Source organism: Colias croceus, chromosome 29, assembly GCF_905220415.1.
Source record: "Colias croceus chromosome 29, ilColCroc2.1".
Lineage (NCBI taxonomy): Eukaryota > Metazoa > Arthropoda > Insecta > Lepidoptera > Pieridae > Colias > Colias croceus.
Window position 1 is genome coordinate 2,058,136 of NC_059565.1, and position 19,121 is coordinate 2,077,256.

At 32.9% G+C, this 19,121-nt stretch overlaps 1 protein-coding gene across 2 annotated transcripts in view; it reads left to right on the forward strand.

Moving 5' to 3' along the window:
- LOC123704246 overlaps positions 1-9,843 on the forward strand; it is a 64,059-nt gene extending 54,216 nt beyond the window's left edge. For both annotated transcript variants that reach the window (XM_045652548.1, XM_045652549.1), the window contains exons 11-13: positions 7,150-7,313; positions 7,954-8,032; positions 8,507-9,843. In XM_045652548.1, the coding sequence (XP_045508504.1) occupies positions 7,150-7,313; positions 7,954-8,032; positions 8,507-9,351 (1,088 nt within the window). In that variant the 3' untranslated portion in view covers positions 9,352-9,843. The remainder of the gene's footprint in view (positions 1-7,149; positions 7,314-7,953; positions 8,033-8,506) is intronic.
- Positions 9,844-19,121: the final 9,278 nt, after the last annotated feature.

Consider the following 19,121-nt stretch of genomic DNA (forward strand, 5'->3'; position numbering starts at 1 on the left):
CTTCACCCGTGGTACATATTTCGCAATAAAAGGTAGCCTCCTTTCTCGGGTATGAAAATATCTCCATACCAAATTTCATGCAAATTGGTTCAGTAGTTTAGGCGTGATTGAGTAACAAACAGACAGACAGAGCTAATTTCGCATTTATAATTATTATTATTAGTATGGATTTCTTTGAGTTTTTCCATAGTACAGGTATTTTTCCAAGTTAGTCGGAAAATAGGAAATTCAAACGTTAAAATGTTATATTGAATCAGATATTTCGTTTGATCTCTAAACTATACGTCTGTGAAAACTTCATCTATATTTGCGTAGCAATTTATGTATTACAAAAAATATTTATTTTTCAACGATAGTATACAAAAATAACAATCAAATTATATTGTCCTTTCAAAAGTACGGTCAACAAATAATATAGCTGTTCAGTTTGAAATTGAAAAATATTCAAAAAGCCTGTAAAATAGCAATTATTGTGTTTACATAAGTGTTATGTCAAAATTGTATTGTTATTGATACGAAAAGGCAAAAGAAAGTGCGAGTCTTATTTTGTAGGTCAGTGTCGAAAATAGCGACAGCAAAAAAAAATATTTTTAATTTTCTTTTTTTATGTATATAAATGTTTTATTTTTTATGAGGTTACTAGATTTGGGTGTATATATTATGCATTTTATTAACTTTACTGTAGATAAAATATGATGTTATATTAAAAATATATTCAAGTAAAAAATCAAAGTTAGTCGTAAATTATATAAATTAAATGCCAAATTTGATCATTATAAAAAAATTGGTTGACTCATAGACCGGTAAATATTGTAAATATGATAATAAAAAATATGTTAGGGTACAATTTTACATCAATTAATAAATTGAAAACACGTTTTACTAACAATGTATCTTTTTATTTATCTTTCGTGACTATACTAGTTGAAGTATACTGTCAAGAAGGAAAACATCATGTCGATGACTCGTCTATCATTATTAGGGTTGTCAAAATCATGTTTTATATACTACTAACTTTTTGCCCGCGGTTTCACCCAATTTGTCAAAAATAAATTATATACTAAAACCTTCCTTGAGAACCTCTCTATATAGTAAAAAACCGCTTCATAATCAGTTGCGTAGTTTTAAAGATCTAAGCTAGACAGATCTATGCGGACAGATAGACACTGTTTTATATTCTGTTGTGATTTGGTTTTGCGCTTTTGATACTCTGATTATTGAGTTGAGAGAAAATGACATATATAAATAACGAGTTTTCCGTCAAAACACGTAAAAGTATAATCCATACTAATATTATAAATGCGAAAGTAACTCTGTCTGTCTGTCTGTCTGTTACTCAATCACGCCTTAACTACTGAAACAATTTGCATGAAATTTGGTATAGAGATATTTTGATACCCGAGAAAGGACATAGGCTACTTTTTACTCCGGGACATAGGATAAGTTTTATCCACGTAAAATCCACGGGACCGGGAATTATGCGGGTTTTTCTTTGACTGCGCGGGGGAAGCCATGGGTGGAAAGCTAGTATCATATAAGTCAGATACATGAATGAAATAGTTCTTACTGTTGTCGAGCGTTTTTGCTTTCCAATTTTTTTGTGGCAACCCTTAACTTTTATTTACTCAACATCACCACTACACAGATCATACAAGTGACCGTGATCATATTTAACATTGAATATTAATTATTTGGTGACAAATATGATTATGAATTCTTTGCGTATTTTAATATTTGGGTGCGATGGTATGTTTTGACTCCTTTACGATATTTTTAAATTATTATTATTAATTAGTATGTGATTATATTAGATACAAATTAAAAAAATAGTAGAAGAAAGAAAACAGCAATTACTCTTTTCAAAGTATTTAGCAGTGATAATTTTTATAGAGATACTAGCTTTCCGCCCGCGGCTTCGCCCGCGTTTTCAAAGAAAAACCCGCATAGTTCCCGTTCCCGAGGGATTTGCAGGATAAAACCTATCCTATCTCTCAAGTTGGATCAAACTGCACATGGTGTGCGAATTTTATTATAATCGGTTAAGTGGTTTAGGAGTCCATTGAGGACAAACATTGTGACACGAAAGGATGTTTTAAATATCAAAAGTAAATACCTATATTATATTTAGGTATTTAAATTCGCCCATTAACGAATTGCTTTTCTATATATTGACCTTTAGAAAACATACAATGCTGGAACCGTGCGAATTTCTTGCAAAATTACATCAATATCTTAATTTAAATAATGGTCAAGCGTGGGTCTCATTATTAGTGATGTGCCGATTATGACTTTTGCCGACTAGCCGACTAGCCGATTAGTCGGTTGTAATAATACCGACTAGTCGGCTAAGCCGATTACGGTTTCGGGGATTTCCGTAACGCTTCGTTTACGGCTGATTCGCGCACAATCGCATACACCGCCTGCGAGCGTGTCGGAACATGTTTTGTTTACTTCGCATTTTTCCTTCATTTTTGCTTGTGTAATGGTCGAGAGCGGTGTTTTAGGGTAAAAAAATATTTTCTTGCTTTAATACATATAACTGAGTTTGTTAATTTATTAAATCTACTTTTTATTTAAATAATAAGAAAAACTTATAAATGTTCATTGAAGATAAGAAGATATTATGTTGTTTTTTATGTTAATTAGGATAGGAACTAATTTTGTTCAATAAATGTCATAATTATGTTTTTTTTTACAAGCAAGTAATTTTAAAAACTGATTACCAAAGGAAAGATTGCTTTACATTTTATAATGTATAAGACTGATTATAAAATAAAAATAAAATAATATATAATTAAGGTTTTTATTTCATGTAGTTATTTTTCATTGAGAAATACATACTACGTAAAAAGCCGGATAGTCGGCGCTCTTTGCCAATTAGTCGCCGACTAATCGACGACTACAATAGTGGCCGGATAGTCGGCTTTACCGACTAGTCGCCGACTAGTCGGGACATCTCTACTCATTATCATATAGACAACTTGTAGTTGTAAAACTAAGGTCTGTAATAAATAAAATAAACCGCAAATGGTCAGCTACATTTTTTTACCGAACTTTAGTCATTATAAATAAATTTATTCATGTTGTATGTTTGTATGCAAATTTGGTTTGGCCTTGACAATACATTACAATAGGTTAAGTCTAGTTCTATATTAAACATCGATGACATCAGTTTTTCGTGATTTTTGTTTGGTTATGGGTACCTAAATGTTTTTGGCTAAGTAGTTGAAAATGGCTACTTGATATTTGAAACTAAAATTTGGCAAAGAAAATATGATTGGTTTAAGTTAATGTAATTTGTATTAATATATGTAAATTGTTTTTATTTTGGACTAGCTTACCACCCGCGGCTTCGCTCGCTTTGTCTTAAACCTAATAAATTATATACTAAAACCTTCCTCTTGAAATTTGAATCACTCTATCTATTAAAAAAAACTGCATCAGAATCCGTTGCGTAGATTTAAAGATTTAAGCATACAAAGGGACATAGGGACAGAGAAAGCGACTTTGTTTTATACCATGTACCATGTAGTGATTAGACTTATTCTATAAGCACTTTTGAATCGTTATAATCTTAATATATATAAATCTCGTGTCACAATGTTTGTCCTCAATGTACTCCTAAACCACTTAACCGATTATAATAAAATTCGCACACCATGTGCAGTTCGATCCAACTTGAGAGATAGGATAGTTTAAATCTCAAATCGTTTTAGAGAAAGCGGGCGAAGCCGCGGGCGGTAAGCTAGTATTATATAATAGTTTTACGATTTTTCACCGATTCGGAAAGCAGTTTCTACGGAGATGAACCGGCGAGAAACTCCATAATTATAATAGTTGCTCTTCTAAAATTATGTCAATTTCTTGTGCTACATATTTAGCTACATAAATTTTGTTTATAACTTACTAGCTGTGCCCCGCAGTTTCACCCGCATTGCTCCGATCCTGTTGGTCTTAGCGTGATGATATAATATAATAGCTTTCCTGGATAAATGGGCTATCTAACACCGAAATAATTTTCAAATCGGACCAGTAGTTCCTGAGATTAGCGCGTTCAAACAAACAAACTTTTCTGCTATATAATATTAGTATAGATTAATTTAAACTAAACGGAAACATTTTTGCTGACGCTACTCAATCGGGTTCGTCCCGACAAGTTGACCAACTGGTTTTGATTGTTTTCAAGCCATTGCACAACTACCTAATTATTTTTATCTTCACTTGCTGCATCCTTATATTAATGGATAAACGAAATAAGAGATATATATTATTTACTAGATTGATATAAGAATGAGGAAGGCTATATATTATACACCTAGTCTTCTTCATTCTTCAGCGATAAATGGGCTATCGAACACCGAAAGAATTTTTAAAATCGGACCAGTAGTTCCTGAGATTAGCGCGTTCAAACATACAAACAAATAAACTCTTCAGCTTTAGTATAGAGTAAAAAGAGTTTACTATGTAGAGACATAGAGATATAGGAACAGAGAATGCGACTTTGTTTTATAATACTTTTTAGGTAGGTAGGTAACTAAACTCGTAAACATTTATTTTTATAAGAATTGAATTTATAATTAAAAGTTTTATTTAACCTTAACAATGATTGATTGAAATGCATATTTTTCAACAAAAGAAATATTATAAAGCACATCTCCATAATTCTTCAAGTCGTATTACTAAAACAAACATTACAAGTGAGGTCAATCATATTGTTAAGCAATTTTATTAATTGCATTTTTAATTGATAGAAAAATATTTGATTAATGGTGATGAAAATATTGAAGGACTCTTTGGTTTTCGTATTTCACAATTTAAAAAAAATAGAGCGTGTGTACTGAGCACACGTGTCAGAAGTGAAACTTCTTTGGCAACATTCATATATAGGTACCAAAATCGTCTTACTCCATGACGTGACGGTATTGCCATGAATCGATCTTGAAATTTTACAGAAGAATTATAGGAGTTTTTCACTCCAAAGAATATGTCTTTATTGCATGTTGAATAAGAAATAGTATTATCACAGAGTTAGTGCTTTTATTGTTACGATAAAAAGAGCATAAGTAGTGTTCATGAGTTTATTCACGCTAATCTCAGAAACAGCTTAACCGATTTTGTTGCAATTTTCATTGATATTTTGATGGACTCTTAACTTCAATTTCGAGTGTACTTTCTTTTGAATTTTGCGTTATTTGGACAATTGCCAGGAGCATAAACTAGTGATAAAATAATAATAATCACTAAATAGTATAAAACAAAGTATTTTTCTCTATATCCCTATTGTCATAATATGTATGCTTAAATCTTTAAAAGTACGCAACAGATTTTGATAAATAGTGATTAAAGAGACAGGTTTTAGCTATGTACGAATTCATCACGCTAAGACCAACAGGAGCGGAACAATGCGGGTAAAACCACGGAGCACAGCTATAAAAAAGTATATATGGCTAGACAGTATGATAAAGGTTACATAAAATATAATAAAAGCACTCGAGTGGGTGTGTTTGTCTCATGTAAAATTCAACATACATACATAGACATCGTTAAATTTGAATAACAAATTCAAACATAAACCTAGGTATTAAATATTTGAGCTTAGGAATATAGAAATTAGCATAGTTTAAGGATTTTCGCAATGTTACAGGGTCGTGTGTTTTGTCATGGTTTGGAATTAATTTTGGTAGACGATAGTAAAAATAGATTGTCTTCAGAGATATTCTATACTAGTTTTCCACCCGCGTTTTTAAAGAAAAACCCACACAGTTCCCGTTTCCGTGGGATTTCCGGGATAAAACTAATACTATGTGTTAATCCAAGTTACTCTCTATATGTATGCTAAATTTCATTGTAATCGGTTCAGCAGTATTTACGTGAAAGAGTAACAAACGTCCATCCATCCTCACAAACTTTCGCATTTATAATATTACTAGCTTACCGCCCGCGGCTTCGCCGGCTTTGTCTAAATCCAAATAAATTATATACTAAAACCTTCCTCTTGAATAACTCTATCTATTAAAAATCCACATCAAAATCTGTTGCGTAGTTTTAAAGATTTAAGCATACAAAGGGCCATTAGGGACAGAGAAAGCGACTTTGTTTTATAATAATATGTAGTGATATAGTAGGAAATAGGAAGGATAGGATGGGCTACCTCTTGCCCGGTAACCATGCAACAACAACATATTTTTCACCAAATTCAATACTTTATTCAGTTTTAAAATTAAACACTAGGTTAGGTTCTTGAACCTTAATAATTATAGCCTTCTATTACAAGTAACCTCGTTTTAACAAAACAAAGTGACCGTCAAAATAGTTGGTAATTTATGCATTTTTAGAAGATTCCAGGCATTAAATAAGTGTTAATACTTTGACGAAGGCACTAAAATTTTATAGGCATTGTAAATATGTTGCGTCATGAGGTAGATTTTAAATTTATTTATGATTGGTTTATTGATATTGTATTTAATAGGGCTTTATGGAACACGTACTTTATATTCAAAAGAATAGGGAAAAAAAGCATTTTTTATAAAAATTACTCATTTCGCGCACGTTCCCGTTCCCATGAGTTTTTCGGGATAAAACTCCCTACTATGTGTAAGCCATGCCATGACAATCGGTTCTACGGATTTTGCGTGAAAGCGTAATAAACAAATATATGCGTATATTCGTATAAACTATAATCTCGTCAAAATTTACCACGGGGAAAGCCGGGGCAGACCACTAGTACATAATAAAAATGAATTACAAAATGTGTTTGTAAGCGCATAACTCGAGAAAAGCTGAAACGATTTCGTTAATTCTTTTTTTATAATATTCCTTGAAGTACGAGGAATTCTTATGAAGAGAAAACGTAACTACCACGGGCGAAGCCGGGCTGAACCGCTAGTTTATAATATTAGTAGTAGTAACTATTATTATTTACTAGCTGCTCCGCGCGATTTCACCCCCGTGGCTCCACCCGTTAGCCGTAGCGTGATGATATATATAGCATTTAACCTTCCTCGATAAATGGGCTATCTAACACCGAAGGAATTTTTCAAATCTGACTAGTAGTTCCCGAGATTAGCGCGTTCAAACAAACAAACAAACTCTTCAGTTTTATAATATTAGTATAGATTACATTAGTAGTAACATAAAACTTATTTGCAGCGCACATCGAAGGAGCAATCATGCACAGTATGAACGTGTCTCTCATCAACCCTGGGGAGTGCCAAGCCAAGCTTTCCTCCGACTACCCGCATTTGCTAGAACAGTACAACGAAGATGCCTGCGTGTGCGGCCAGCCTACCAACCCGTTGAATAATATTTGCAAGGTAAGATTTGGTAGTATACGTACGTATATAGAAAGAAAGAAAATACGTTTATTATGGACATAATCTATATATATATATATATATATATATATATAAATGAAACCCGCTTTCCTTGGTCACAGGCAGTGGGGTTCAAACGGGTTTCATTTTTGTGACTCACAGCATCACGCGTGAAGGGGTGGACCGATTTCGATAATTCTTTTTTTATAATATTCCTTGAAGTACGAGGATGGTTCTTATGGAAACAAAACATAAACATGTACCACGGGCGAAGCCGGGGGGGGAACGCTAATATTATATACAATAACAAAAACGGACCATAGAAACATTCTGACCATTTCCTACCCCCTTAGACGTTGATTTTTAGCAATCCTGAAATATTCTTGAATTTTAAACAAGTAATTTCGTATAAATACCTAACTACTTGCCTTTATTACGTAAAACGCATTTTTTTATTCTTAAAGGGCTCAAGATACTGAGCCTTAGTGTCAAGATATAGAGCCTAGCCAAGATACTGTTCCTGAGATTAGCGCGTTCAAACAAACTCTTCAGCTTTATAATATTAGTAAAGATTCATATAATATGTGTTAAGTTAATAATTTTATCTATGTACAAATATTATATTGTATTTATATTCCAGGTGGACATTGGGAGCGCTCTCGCCTGCACAAGCGGTGACGGTAGATACGTGATGAGAGGAGTTTACTCTTGGGATTCAGGTTAGTATTCATAAATATATATTTTATTGACCGGTTGGCTTAGTTGGTAGAAACCCTGCCTTCCAAGCCAGAGGTCGTGGGTTCGATTTCCACCCGGGGCAAATATTTGTGAGATCTGTGCCTAGGTCTTGATTATCTATATGTGTTTATTTAAAATTATATATGTATGTTTATCAGCCATCTGGTTTCCATAACACAAGCGAAAGCTTAGTATGGGATCAGATCGTGCCGTGTGTGAAAATTGTCCTGAAATATTTATTTATGAAATGAATATGAAACGTTACAAATTGGATTGTGATAGCTACCTAAAAAATGCAACTGAACTTACTAGAAATACAATTTGCTTACGACCTTTAATCTGTAGAAATATCAAACTAATTACATGTGTTTTTAGTAAAGTACCTCTAAAGATTATCCTCTGTTTAATGATTCTTTCAATGATTAATAATATTAATGATATTCCTCCTTCCACAGGTTGTCAAGTCGGCAATCAAATAGCATCGTTCTACAAATTCGACCTAGAATGGTACGAATGGGCGATCGGTCTAATCGAAAGCGTGCGTTTCTCTCAATACACCAAAGTTACTACAGGAAAATATACTGGACAAATCAACGGTGGAGTTAAAGGAAGCCAATTTGGTAGCGGAATAAAAACCAGCCAATTTGGAGGTGCTGTTAAAACTTCGCAATTCGGTAAAGCCCAGTTTGGAAGCGGTGTGACACAATTTGGGGGTGTTAAGAACCAAGGGGCTATTTCTGGGTCTCAAGGAGTTGGTTTCACAGGAGTCAAAGGTTTTGCTGTGTCTGGTAAAGGACAGTTCGGTTTCGAAGGACAAGGACAAAATGAAGGGCTTGCTAATGGCCAATTTGGATCTGGACAGTTGAGTCAATTTGCTTCTGGAAAGTTCGGAACGGGTTTCGAATCAGCAGACTTCAACAGCCAAATCAAATCTCCAATTACAAGCAATGCGTATAGTGCGACGTATTCTGAGAAGAAAGTTTTCCAAACCGAACCGAAGATCATTTCTTTCACCACGAAACCTGAGATCGTTACATACACGACCAAACCCGAAATCTTCACTTACACCACTAAGCCTAAAATTATCACTTACACCACCAAACCCAAGATTATCACATACACGACTAAGCCAAAAATCATCACCTATACCACTAAACCACAGATTATCACCTACGAAACGTCTGGTAGTGGTACTAACCCACAATACGTAGCCCCAGGCGTTACTTTCAACCCAAGTTTCTCTGAACTTGTAGGCGCACATTCCCATACTTCTACATGCAAGTGCTTGGAGAACAAATAAATATAACAATAAACCAGTGCCATATTTTTCGACATTTTTTGACATTTTCGACATTTTTGACATATTCGACATAATAACTCAGTTCCTAGCGAGTTACCGAAATTAATGTAAAATCAAAATCGAATTCGACAAACGATATTTCTCTATTTATATCTGATGTAAATATGTAGGTTATATTAAATATCATGTAAGATTGTATGTATGTATAACGGCTTAGCGTAAAAAAACTGCCATTTTGTTATTTTATAAGTTCAACGTATTTAAGAAAAGTATTTTTGACGTTCTTTTTTCATTAGACTTTTGACCATCTTGGGTTGATTCGCCAAAATGGTCGACTCTCTAATATAATTGGTATTAGTAAAATAAGTTTATTTTTATATAAAATTTTACACAAAAATCGATGAATTATTTAGTCAATATGTGTAGTATATATTGATGTTATTTCTGATTGTATGATTAGGATTAATTAATAAATGGAGGTTTACATAATAATTTGTTCGTTTTATTTATTCGAAATCCTCATTAATTACTCCTGAAAATTATAAGAATTGTTTTTCAATTTCTTATTGAACAAATAGTTCATACTCAATTCTCAAATGGGGTAATAATAATATTTATAAATTAGGCAGTATCAGATGTAGAATTTTGTTTTTCAAAAATTTCCTCAAAATCTGTTCACTGCTATCCTTCTGCTATCTATTTATATTGATTTTTAATTATTGTGCTAGAATTTTATTAATTAAGTAAAGTAATTTATGTATTTTGCTTTGTATTACCTTATCTTTGTGACAGACACAAACATAAATCTTATAATAAATATAAAAATGAATCGCAAAATGTGTTGGTAAGCGCATAACTCGAGAACGGCTGAACCGATTTCGATAATTCTTTTTTTATTATATTCCTTGAAGTACGAGGATGGTTCTTATGTAGAGAAAACGTAAACATGTATGGCGAAGCCGGGACGGACCGCTAGTTATAATATAAAAATAATTAAAATTTAAAGTCCCTTTGATATTCAATACTTTTTTTGGTAAATGCACAACTTTAAAGTACCTAGTTAAAAGAAACAGATTTAAATGAAGCAATTCTACATATTTAATTCACGTCGTGTGTATGTTTTTATCCATTTTATTTGAAATAAACTACCAAACCGTTGCATGGCCAGGGCTAGCCCAAGACTAACCTAAGATTTAGCTTCCACGAAACTCCATTACAAAACTATCATAAGTATAAAATATTATCTTTTTATAACACTTTTTATTGATTGCTTCTCTCCTATGGGTCGTAGCGTGATGCTATACTAGCTGTCCCGGCAAACGTAGTTCTGCGTTACTCTTATCACTTAATATGTTAGTCTTCCGCTTTGTAACATTAGTAATGAATTATTGTCTATTATACTCTCTACATTAATAAAAAAATTGGCAAATAAGTAGTAATTCTAACAACTTTATTATTAATATTAAAGACAAATTTACATCTAACTTATTTGCTTTAAAAATTAAGTAGGAGCCGAAAATCATCTATCGTTATTACGAGAAAAGATTTGATTTCCTTTTTATGTGTTTATTCATATGAATATTAACATGTTTGTTCCTCCTTACCTTTCTGCTTCATTGGTAAATTATTAATGTATAATGCATACAAAAATCACTTCACTAATAAAACAAATTCGCTTTATCTGTCCCTATATCCCTATGTATGCTTAAATCTTTAAAACTACGCAACGGATTTTTATAGCGTTTTTTTAAAATATACAGTGATTCTCGAGGAAGGTTTTAGTATATAGTTTATTAGGTTTCAGACGAAGCGGGCGAAGCTGCGGGCGGAAGCTAGATATACTATAAAACAAAGTCGCTTTCCGCCCTCTGTGTCTAGTTGTGCATGCTTAGGTAGATCTTTAAAACTACGCAACGGATATTTTTTAATAGATAAGGTAAAAGCACCTAATACGGAGGTATTTCGCAACATTTGAAAGTAAGTATCAAAAATAAGCATTTGTAAGTCTTTCTAAAGGTGCCAAACCACTTTATCGTTAAAAGTGGAACTTAAATTTTGTATTGCTGTTGAGTCTATGTTTATTTTCATGATATTTCTTATTTTAAAAAAATATTTAAATAGTCATGTCGATTTTCCCTAATACGGAGGTATGATTTTGGTCAGAGCCTAATACTGCGGTAGGCGGCTCCTAATACGGAGGGTCAGATATTATATACATTGAAGTTCCGTACAAATAATATTTGTTAAATAATAGGAATGTGTTAGTAAAGTAAATTGTAAGTTTTTTATTCATTAACCATTGGTTTGATTACGTTGATTCACTTTTAATGTGTTTCATTTATGCTTTTAGTTTTATCGGAAAAAAAAACACGCATATCAAATAAGAATCCACAAAAAAAGACACAAAACTTCTTATTTATTTACGCAACCCTAAATCTGGTAATTTTAAGTTCTATGAAATAGGGCCGTAATAGGAGATCATATATAACCTAATACAGAGTTACCTGGAAATATCTACCACCGTAATAGGAACACTACTCGTGTTTTTAATAATCCTAATTCTGACCCATCAAAAATTCGATAAACAAGAGAATGTAAATGCTTAATCAAATGTTAACAGTTTTTTGGCTCAGATGTGTAAAACTCAAATCAACAGTTATACAAAATAAATGATTTGTGATACATTAAAATACACCTTCCTATTTTTACCCCTTCTAAGAAACAAACATTTTGTACTCAACCATTTTCATATTTAACTGGATTTCTAATTAAGAAAACATACCGCAGAATATGGTTTCTAATTTATCAGATTAATAATTATTCCAAATAATCTTGGAATTAATTCAATAAGTAAATAAAATTAAAGTTATAAACAATTAAACATGCCCAGTATTTTTCCTATTTCGGAGTTATGCCACCGTATTAGGATTAATCTATAAAATTTGTATCGTATTACGGCGGTATTTTATTTCTTATTTTTTGGGTAGAAAATGACTTACAAATATGAAACAAGCTATTTAAATAGTGAGTGTAATAGTAGGAAAATGCAATAAACAATACATATACAAACTTGAACGGCTTTTTAATCCGAAAAACTTAGTTTATAAATATTAGTGTACTTACTTTTGTTGTTTCGCGTTTGTATGGAAACACCTCTCATGTCGATGCCGTTACACAGATTGATTGATCTTGTTGTGTTGTCTATGTGCTATACTTGCAAACGTTAGTTAAGTCATGGAGTAATAAATTTGGAATAAATAGCTTACGTTTTGGTGTACTTAAAATTTATAAAACAGGAATAAAACTCGAAAAAAGAAATACCACCGTATTAGGAAGCGATTTTGACTACCGCCGTATTAGGAGCCTTTACCTTATATTTTTTTAATAGTGAATTTTTGAAAGGTTTTTAGTATACATATAATTAGTTAAGTTTTCTATTAAGCCGGTGAATCCGCACACGGAAAGCTAGTACATAATAATATATTTTGTATTGGAATTTTTCGAGCTCAAATTCAAAGCCCCTATCAATTTTATCGCTGCAAATCAGTAAATACGTGTACGTGCGTATGTAACAGGATTTACAGTTTATAATATCTACAAAACAACTGTAATATTTGCCTTAATTTCCCGTTTACATTGCCTTTAAGATAAGATAATAATTTTATGTAGAGATTGGTTAAGTGTAGCATACAATTAAATCAAAAAAATAGTTCAAAGATAGTTTGAGATCTTAGAAAGGAAATAGGTTTTGTCCGAGAAATCCCATGGGAAAGAGGAATTTGCAGCTTACGATATTTTTATTATCATCTTTTATACACCTATGAATAAATTAATAATCTTTGCACGTCAATTTTTTTATTTAGGTACTTACATTAAATAAAATCAATTTTTTAGTTTCATAAATTTACTAATTGATAAACGAATACATTTATACTATAAGTGTTTTATTATCTTGTTCATCACAAAAACGTAACTTTGACATGACATCGATCATATTTTTATTACACTAGCTTTCCGCCCGCGGCTTCACCCGCGTTTTGAAAGAAAAATCTGAATAGTAGTATTTTCGGGATAAAACCTATACTAGGTATGTGTTAATCCAAGTTACCTTCTATAATATGTGTGCTAAATTTCATTATTAACATCCTCACAAACTTTCGCATTTATAATATTAGCAGGATGAACAATCATCCTAGGAACAGGGGGAACATATCGATTCTTTGAAAAAGTGATTTTAAATGATGAAAAAATAAAACACTCCGTTACTTTGAACTAATATATTTTCCATCAGTATTTCATGAAATTAGCGTGTACAACCAAACAAACAAACTAATTTTTATGCCTATAATATTATATATTACTAGCGGTCCGCCCCGGCTTCGCCCGCGGTACATATTTGCAATAAAAGGTAGTATGTTCTTTCTCAGGATCTAAAGATTGTCTGTGCCAAATTTCATCAAAATCGGTTGAGAGGTTAAGCGGTTAAGCGTAACATACAGACAGACAGACAGTTACTTTCGCATTTAAATATTAAGTAGGGATTTACGAACTAGATGAATATTATGGACGTATTTAAAACGTAAATTATGAAAAGTTAAGGTGACCCACATGTGACTTTGTATTCTCCTGAACTCGTTAAAAGATTCCTGCAAATAATAAAAGTATTGCCACAAAATAGTGTCAAAGTGTACAAAAACATGTGTTTAAGTAATTCTCATAATAACATCCAGTTTTTTTACAAAGGGCAAGTAATTATCGACCTCTGCTAATGTGACGCTTACGCAAACTTATAAGCAAGCAAAATTTTCCTGTTTTGTATGGAAATCTTTGCAATCTGTACTATAATAGATACATATTATAAAGCTGTAGAGTTTGTTTGTTTGAACGCGCTTATCTCGGGAACTAATGGTCTGATTTGAAAAATTCTTTCGGTGTTAGATAGCTCATTTATCGAGGAAGGCTATTATATAGGCTATATATCATCACGCTACGACCAATAGGAGTGGAGCCAGGGGGGTGAAACCGCGCGGATCAGCTAGTAATGTCATATAACAAGACATTTCTCATCCTAAAGTGACTTTCAAAAACCTTATTGTTCAATTTTCGTATAGCTATTTATTTATTTATTATTTATTATTTATAATAATATTTTGTAATTGTTAAATAATAAATACAATGTATTTATAATTTGGTGAAAATCTAGCTAAATTCTGATTATAAGACTGTATAATGCAAGAAAATGTTATGGGTTCGATTACCAATAGAGAAGAGAAATGCATTAGAAAATATTGAATTGTTGAATTTGATATTTTTGGTTTTATGGCATTCAAATGATTTATAATTATAAATTTATAAAGAATAGAAAAAATTCGATCACGAGGCGGGACTCGAACCCGCGTCCTTTCACGCCAATCCGGGGCGGATGCCTGGCCACCTCGACCACTCGTGAATCGTGATTTGAATTGTTTTAAATAGGTTTTCTGACTAATGTTTTTATTAATGTCAATAAATTACAATGTACTTTACCGACAATAATTATTGATAACTAGCTGCTCCGCGCGGTTTCACCCCCGTAGCTCCACTCCTGTTGGTTGTAGCGTGATGATATATAGCCTTCCTCGATAAGTGAGCTATCTAACACCGAAAGAATTTTTCAAATCGGACCAGTAATTCCTGAGATTAGCGCGTTCAAACAAACAAACTCTTCAGCTTTATAATATTAGTATAGATAATTTCATATCTATCTAATCCTAGGAACATATTAAATGCTTTTGCTTATAAAATTGAAATTCTTCACTTTGGTAACTAAAATTCTATTTGCAATTTTACCAACATTAAAAAGGATTAATTGCATAATAATTCAAAATAAATACTAAATTATTTAAATAATTCAATGTTATAGACATTACGTCTTAAATTGGTTAAATCGATTGCCTTTTATGTATTTTTCGTTCATTAGATGCCGATTTAAGTTAGGCAGTACTTTAATCAAAAGTACGCTTTGTACTGTTTAGATTTATGCGAGATTTATGTATTGAAAGCCGGTCAAGTTCGAAGTTAAAATTTATAAAATAAAATACATTTTTGAAAGAAGAAAGAAAGAAGAAAGAAAAGACATTTAATTCAACACACATGAAAGACTTAAAAATAAAAATAAAAAAAACAGAAAATTAAATAGAAAAACACAGTGAAATATAAAACATTAACATTAATTAGGTGTGATTCTGTGTGCTGAACAGGGACACCACTCAGGAATTCTGCAGCTTAAGAGCTGCAGCACTGATTTTCAGTGGTTCCCATGTTCCCAAATGACGCCTATAGTGGCAGAAAATGAAAAATATGATTAAATTAAAATAGATACACGTATATACACTACATAAATATCAAAATAAAACAAAATTCATAACTCAAAAGAAATAATAATAATATAATTTATTAATAAACAATTTAAATATATAAAAATAAAATAAATATTTATGAATAACAGAAAATAGCAGTCAGTATAAAATTAGGAAAATTATTAACCATACGCTAACGAACCAAGCAACTAATGTTGATTGATTTGCCGATGTAAAATGGATTTCTTAAACTCATTACGGAAGCTTAGTACACTGCATTTATTCCGCAATGGTGGAGGTAAATCATTCCAACATTTCGTTGCTCGGTATCGAAAAGCACCCCGGAAAGCCATGGTATGGTGTCGAGGCATAGCTAAGCTGGTCAGTGACGCCCTGGTTCTGTACACAGTGTTAGAATTCCCCAACCATGATAATTTTTCATAGAGGTAAGCGGGTACATTTGACCGTATAACTGCAAACAGCAAAACGGCAAAATGTAATCTTCGACGGTTCTCCATGTTTAAAATCCTCGCATTATTCAGGTAAGGTGTTATATGGGATCGGGGAGGTACATCCCAGCAAAAACGAGCGCATGCATTTTGAACCCTTTGTATTGCTTTTTTTGAGCGTCCCAGGATTCGATCACCATACATTGCGTCACCATAATTAAACTTGGACAATATCAATGAGTCACACAGTCTAATTCTTAGCGTCGTTGATAGGTGGTTTCTTATACGGTACAGAACTTTTAGACGGTAGTAGCAATTAGAAATTGTTTGGTTGACGTGTTTCTCAAACCGTAGTGACTCATCGAAGACAATACCAAGATTACGGGCCTCTCGTACCCGCTCTATCGTCTCTCCTTTTACGCGAATTGGAAGAATTGATTTCTCAATAATTTTTATGGTATACGGAGATCCCAGCATCATGAATTTAGTTTTAGTTGGATTTAAACTAAGAGCATTTCGTTCTGACCATGCAGCTATTCGTGCGAGATCTGCGTTCAATTGCTCGATCGCTGTTTGCGTTTCATTAGGTGCAAATGAAATGTACAGTTGGATGTCGTCTGCGTAAAGGTGGTATTTGCAATGTTCTATGTTTTTGATTATATCAGCAGTATAAATAATAAAAAGTAAAGGGCCCAATATTGTACCTTGAGGGATTCCTCTCTTAAGAGCTATAGGTTGCGAATAACACGTGTTACCAAGGTCGTCTTCCACTGCCACACATTGTCTGCGATTACCGAGATAACTCCTGAACCACTGACCAGCCTGGTCACTCAATCCATAGTAAGCTAGCTTGGCCAGAAGGAGATCGATATTTATTGTGTCAAATGCCCTAGAATAATCCAACAAGACCAAGATACTGCACTTACCACCATCCTGTGCATCTAAAACATTGTCCACAACGTCCAATAGTGCGGTTGTAGTACTCCTACCTTTTCTGAAGCCGGATTGTCGGTGGGGAAGAATATTTTTAGATTCAAAGAAATAATAAAGTTGAGAGTGGACAATTTTTTCGATTATCTTTGAAAAACAAGGCAAGATACTAATTGGGCGGAGGTCTTTGAATTCCTGTGGATTAGCTACCTTTTTTATAGGCCGGACTATAGCCTCTTGCCAAAGATCTGGGAAGATATTGGTATTGAAAGACATATTCACCAAATGAGTCAAGGCGGGCAATATAGGTGACTGAGCGAGCCTGATCATGTCTAAAGACAAACCATCGACTCCCGTGGCGTTTGAGTCCAGAGCTTTAAGAGCTTTTACAATATCGGATTCACAAATGACTTGGAAATCAAACACTTCATGACTAAAACGCTCTGTTTCAAAATAGGCAAGTATGTCTGGCGGTATATTATTGTTGCCTGGTATGTTGGCGAAATAACTATTAATAGTATCTGGATTGCTAATATGCGCGGGCAACACCATGTCTTTTTCAGGTTTGATATTCACTTGATTCTTAATGTGTTTCCATAATGTTTTAGGTTTATCGATATTCGCGTTAACATATTTATTGAAATAGGCATCCTTTTCTCGTAATATTGCTAATCTTACATACTTTTTTAGCTCACTATAATAAGATTTATGACAAGCATCAGTTTTCGCCTTAGCCTGAGCCTCATTTCGACGCGCCATCATGAGTTTAATATTATAAGTGATCCATGGGTGATTTTTTTCTTTTATTTTTACTGATTTTAGTGGTGCGTAGTTATCAAAGAGAATTATTAATAAATTTGTTAAATAAAGAACTATTTCGTTAACATCTTCTAAATTAAATAGAAAATCTAAATTCATACCTGATAAGCAATCATTGAAGTCATCAAGATTTATTTCCTTAATTGGCCTGTAGGTAATCCATCTTGGCACAAATTTAGGTTTTCGGATATACATAGCGCAAGCTATAAACGCGTGGCTGCTAAGCGATTCTACATGATCCACTTGGATGTGCGAAATGGGAGCGTTTGTACAAATTAAATCTATTAAAGTTTCACTATCGTTGACGAAATGGGTTGCCTCAGATACAATCTGGTTCAGATTCGTGGCTTGTATAAATTGTTTGAACTTATGAGTATTTACTGTGTTTTGTTTTAAATTAATATTGAAGTCTCCTAATAGAATTATGTAGTCACACCATAGAAATGTGCTGACTGAGTCCGAAACTGCATCTAAGAAGACATCACAGTCCAGCCAAGGTGGTCGATACGAGATTACGAAAATTTTTCTCTTATTTGACAAGTTTTTAATGGAAAAACTCAAAACTATTTAAAAATACTACCTTTATTGTAGTAGTTATTTCTCCATTCTTAAGGCTTATAATATTACTAGCTTCCGCCCACGACTTTGTACGTGCATCCCCGTTTTTCCCCGTTCCCGCAATAATTTCGGGAAATCCTTTCTTAGCGGATGCCTACGTCCTAACATCTACCTGCATGCCAAATTTCAGCCCGATACGTCCAGTGGTTTGGGCTGTGCGTTGATAGATCACTATATCAGTCACCTTTGAGTTTTATATATATAGATATTAATTCTTGTAGTAATCAACGTTCGATCCTAAAAAAACAAGACAAGACAGGGTAGTAGTCTGGTAAAATGTAGCGCCTACCTCTATCGGCAAATAATCTATACTAATATTTGTATACGTAGTATATTATTATTAGTCTGTACTAATATTATAAAGCTAAGGAATTGGTTTGTTTGTTTGATCGCGCTAATCTCAGGAACTACTACACTACCATACTACATTACGCTAAGACCAACAGGAGCGGAGCCACGCGGATGAAATCGCGAAGCGCAGCTTTTCTTTATTATGTAACAAACCAATATTATAATAAATAATATGTGCATTCATGTTAATTATTTTAATGAAATCTACCGGCCATTTACTATGTAAATATTCCTTATTTATAAATAAATATATAGTATTATGTAT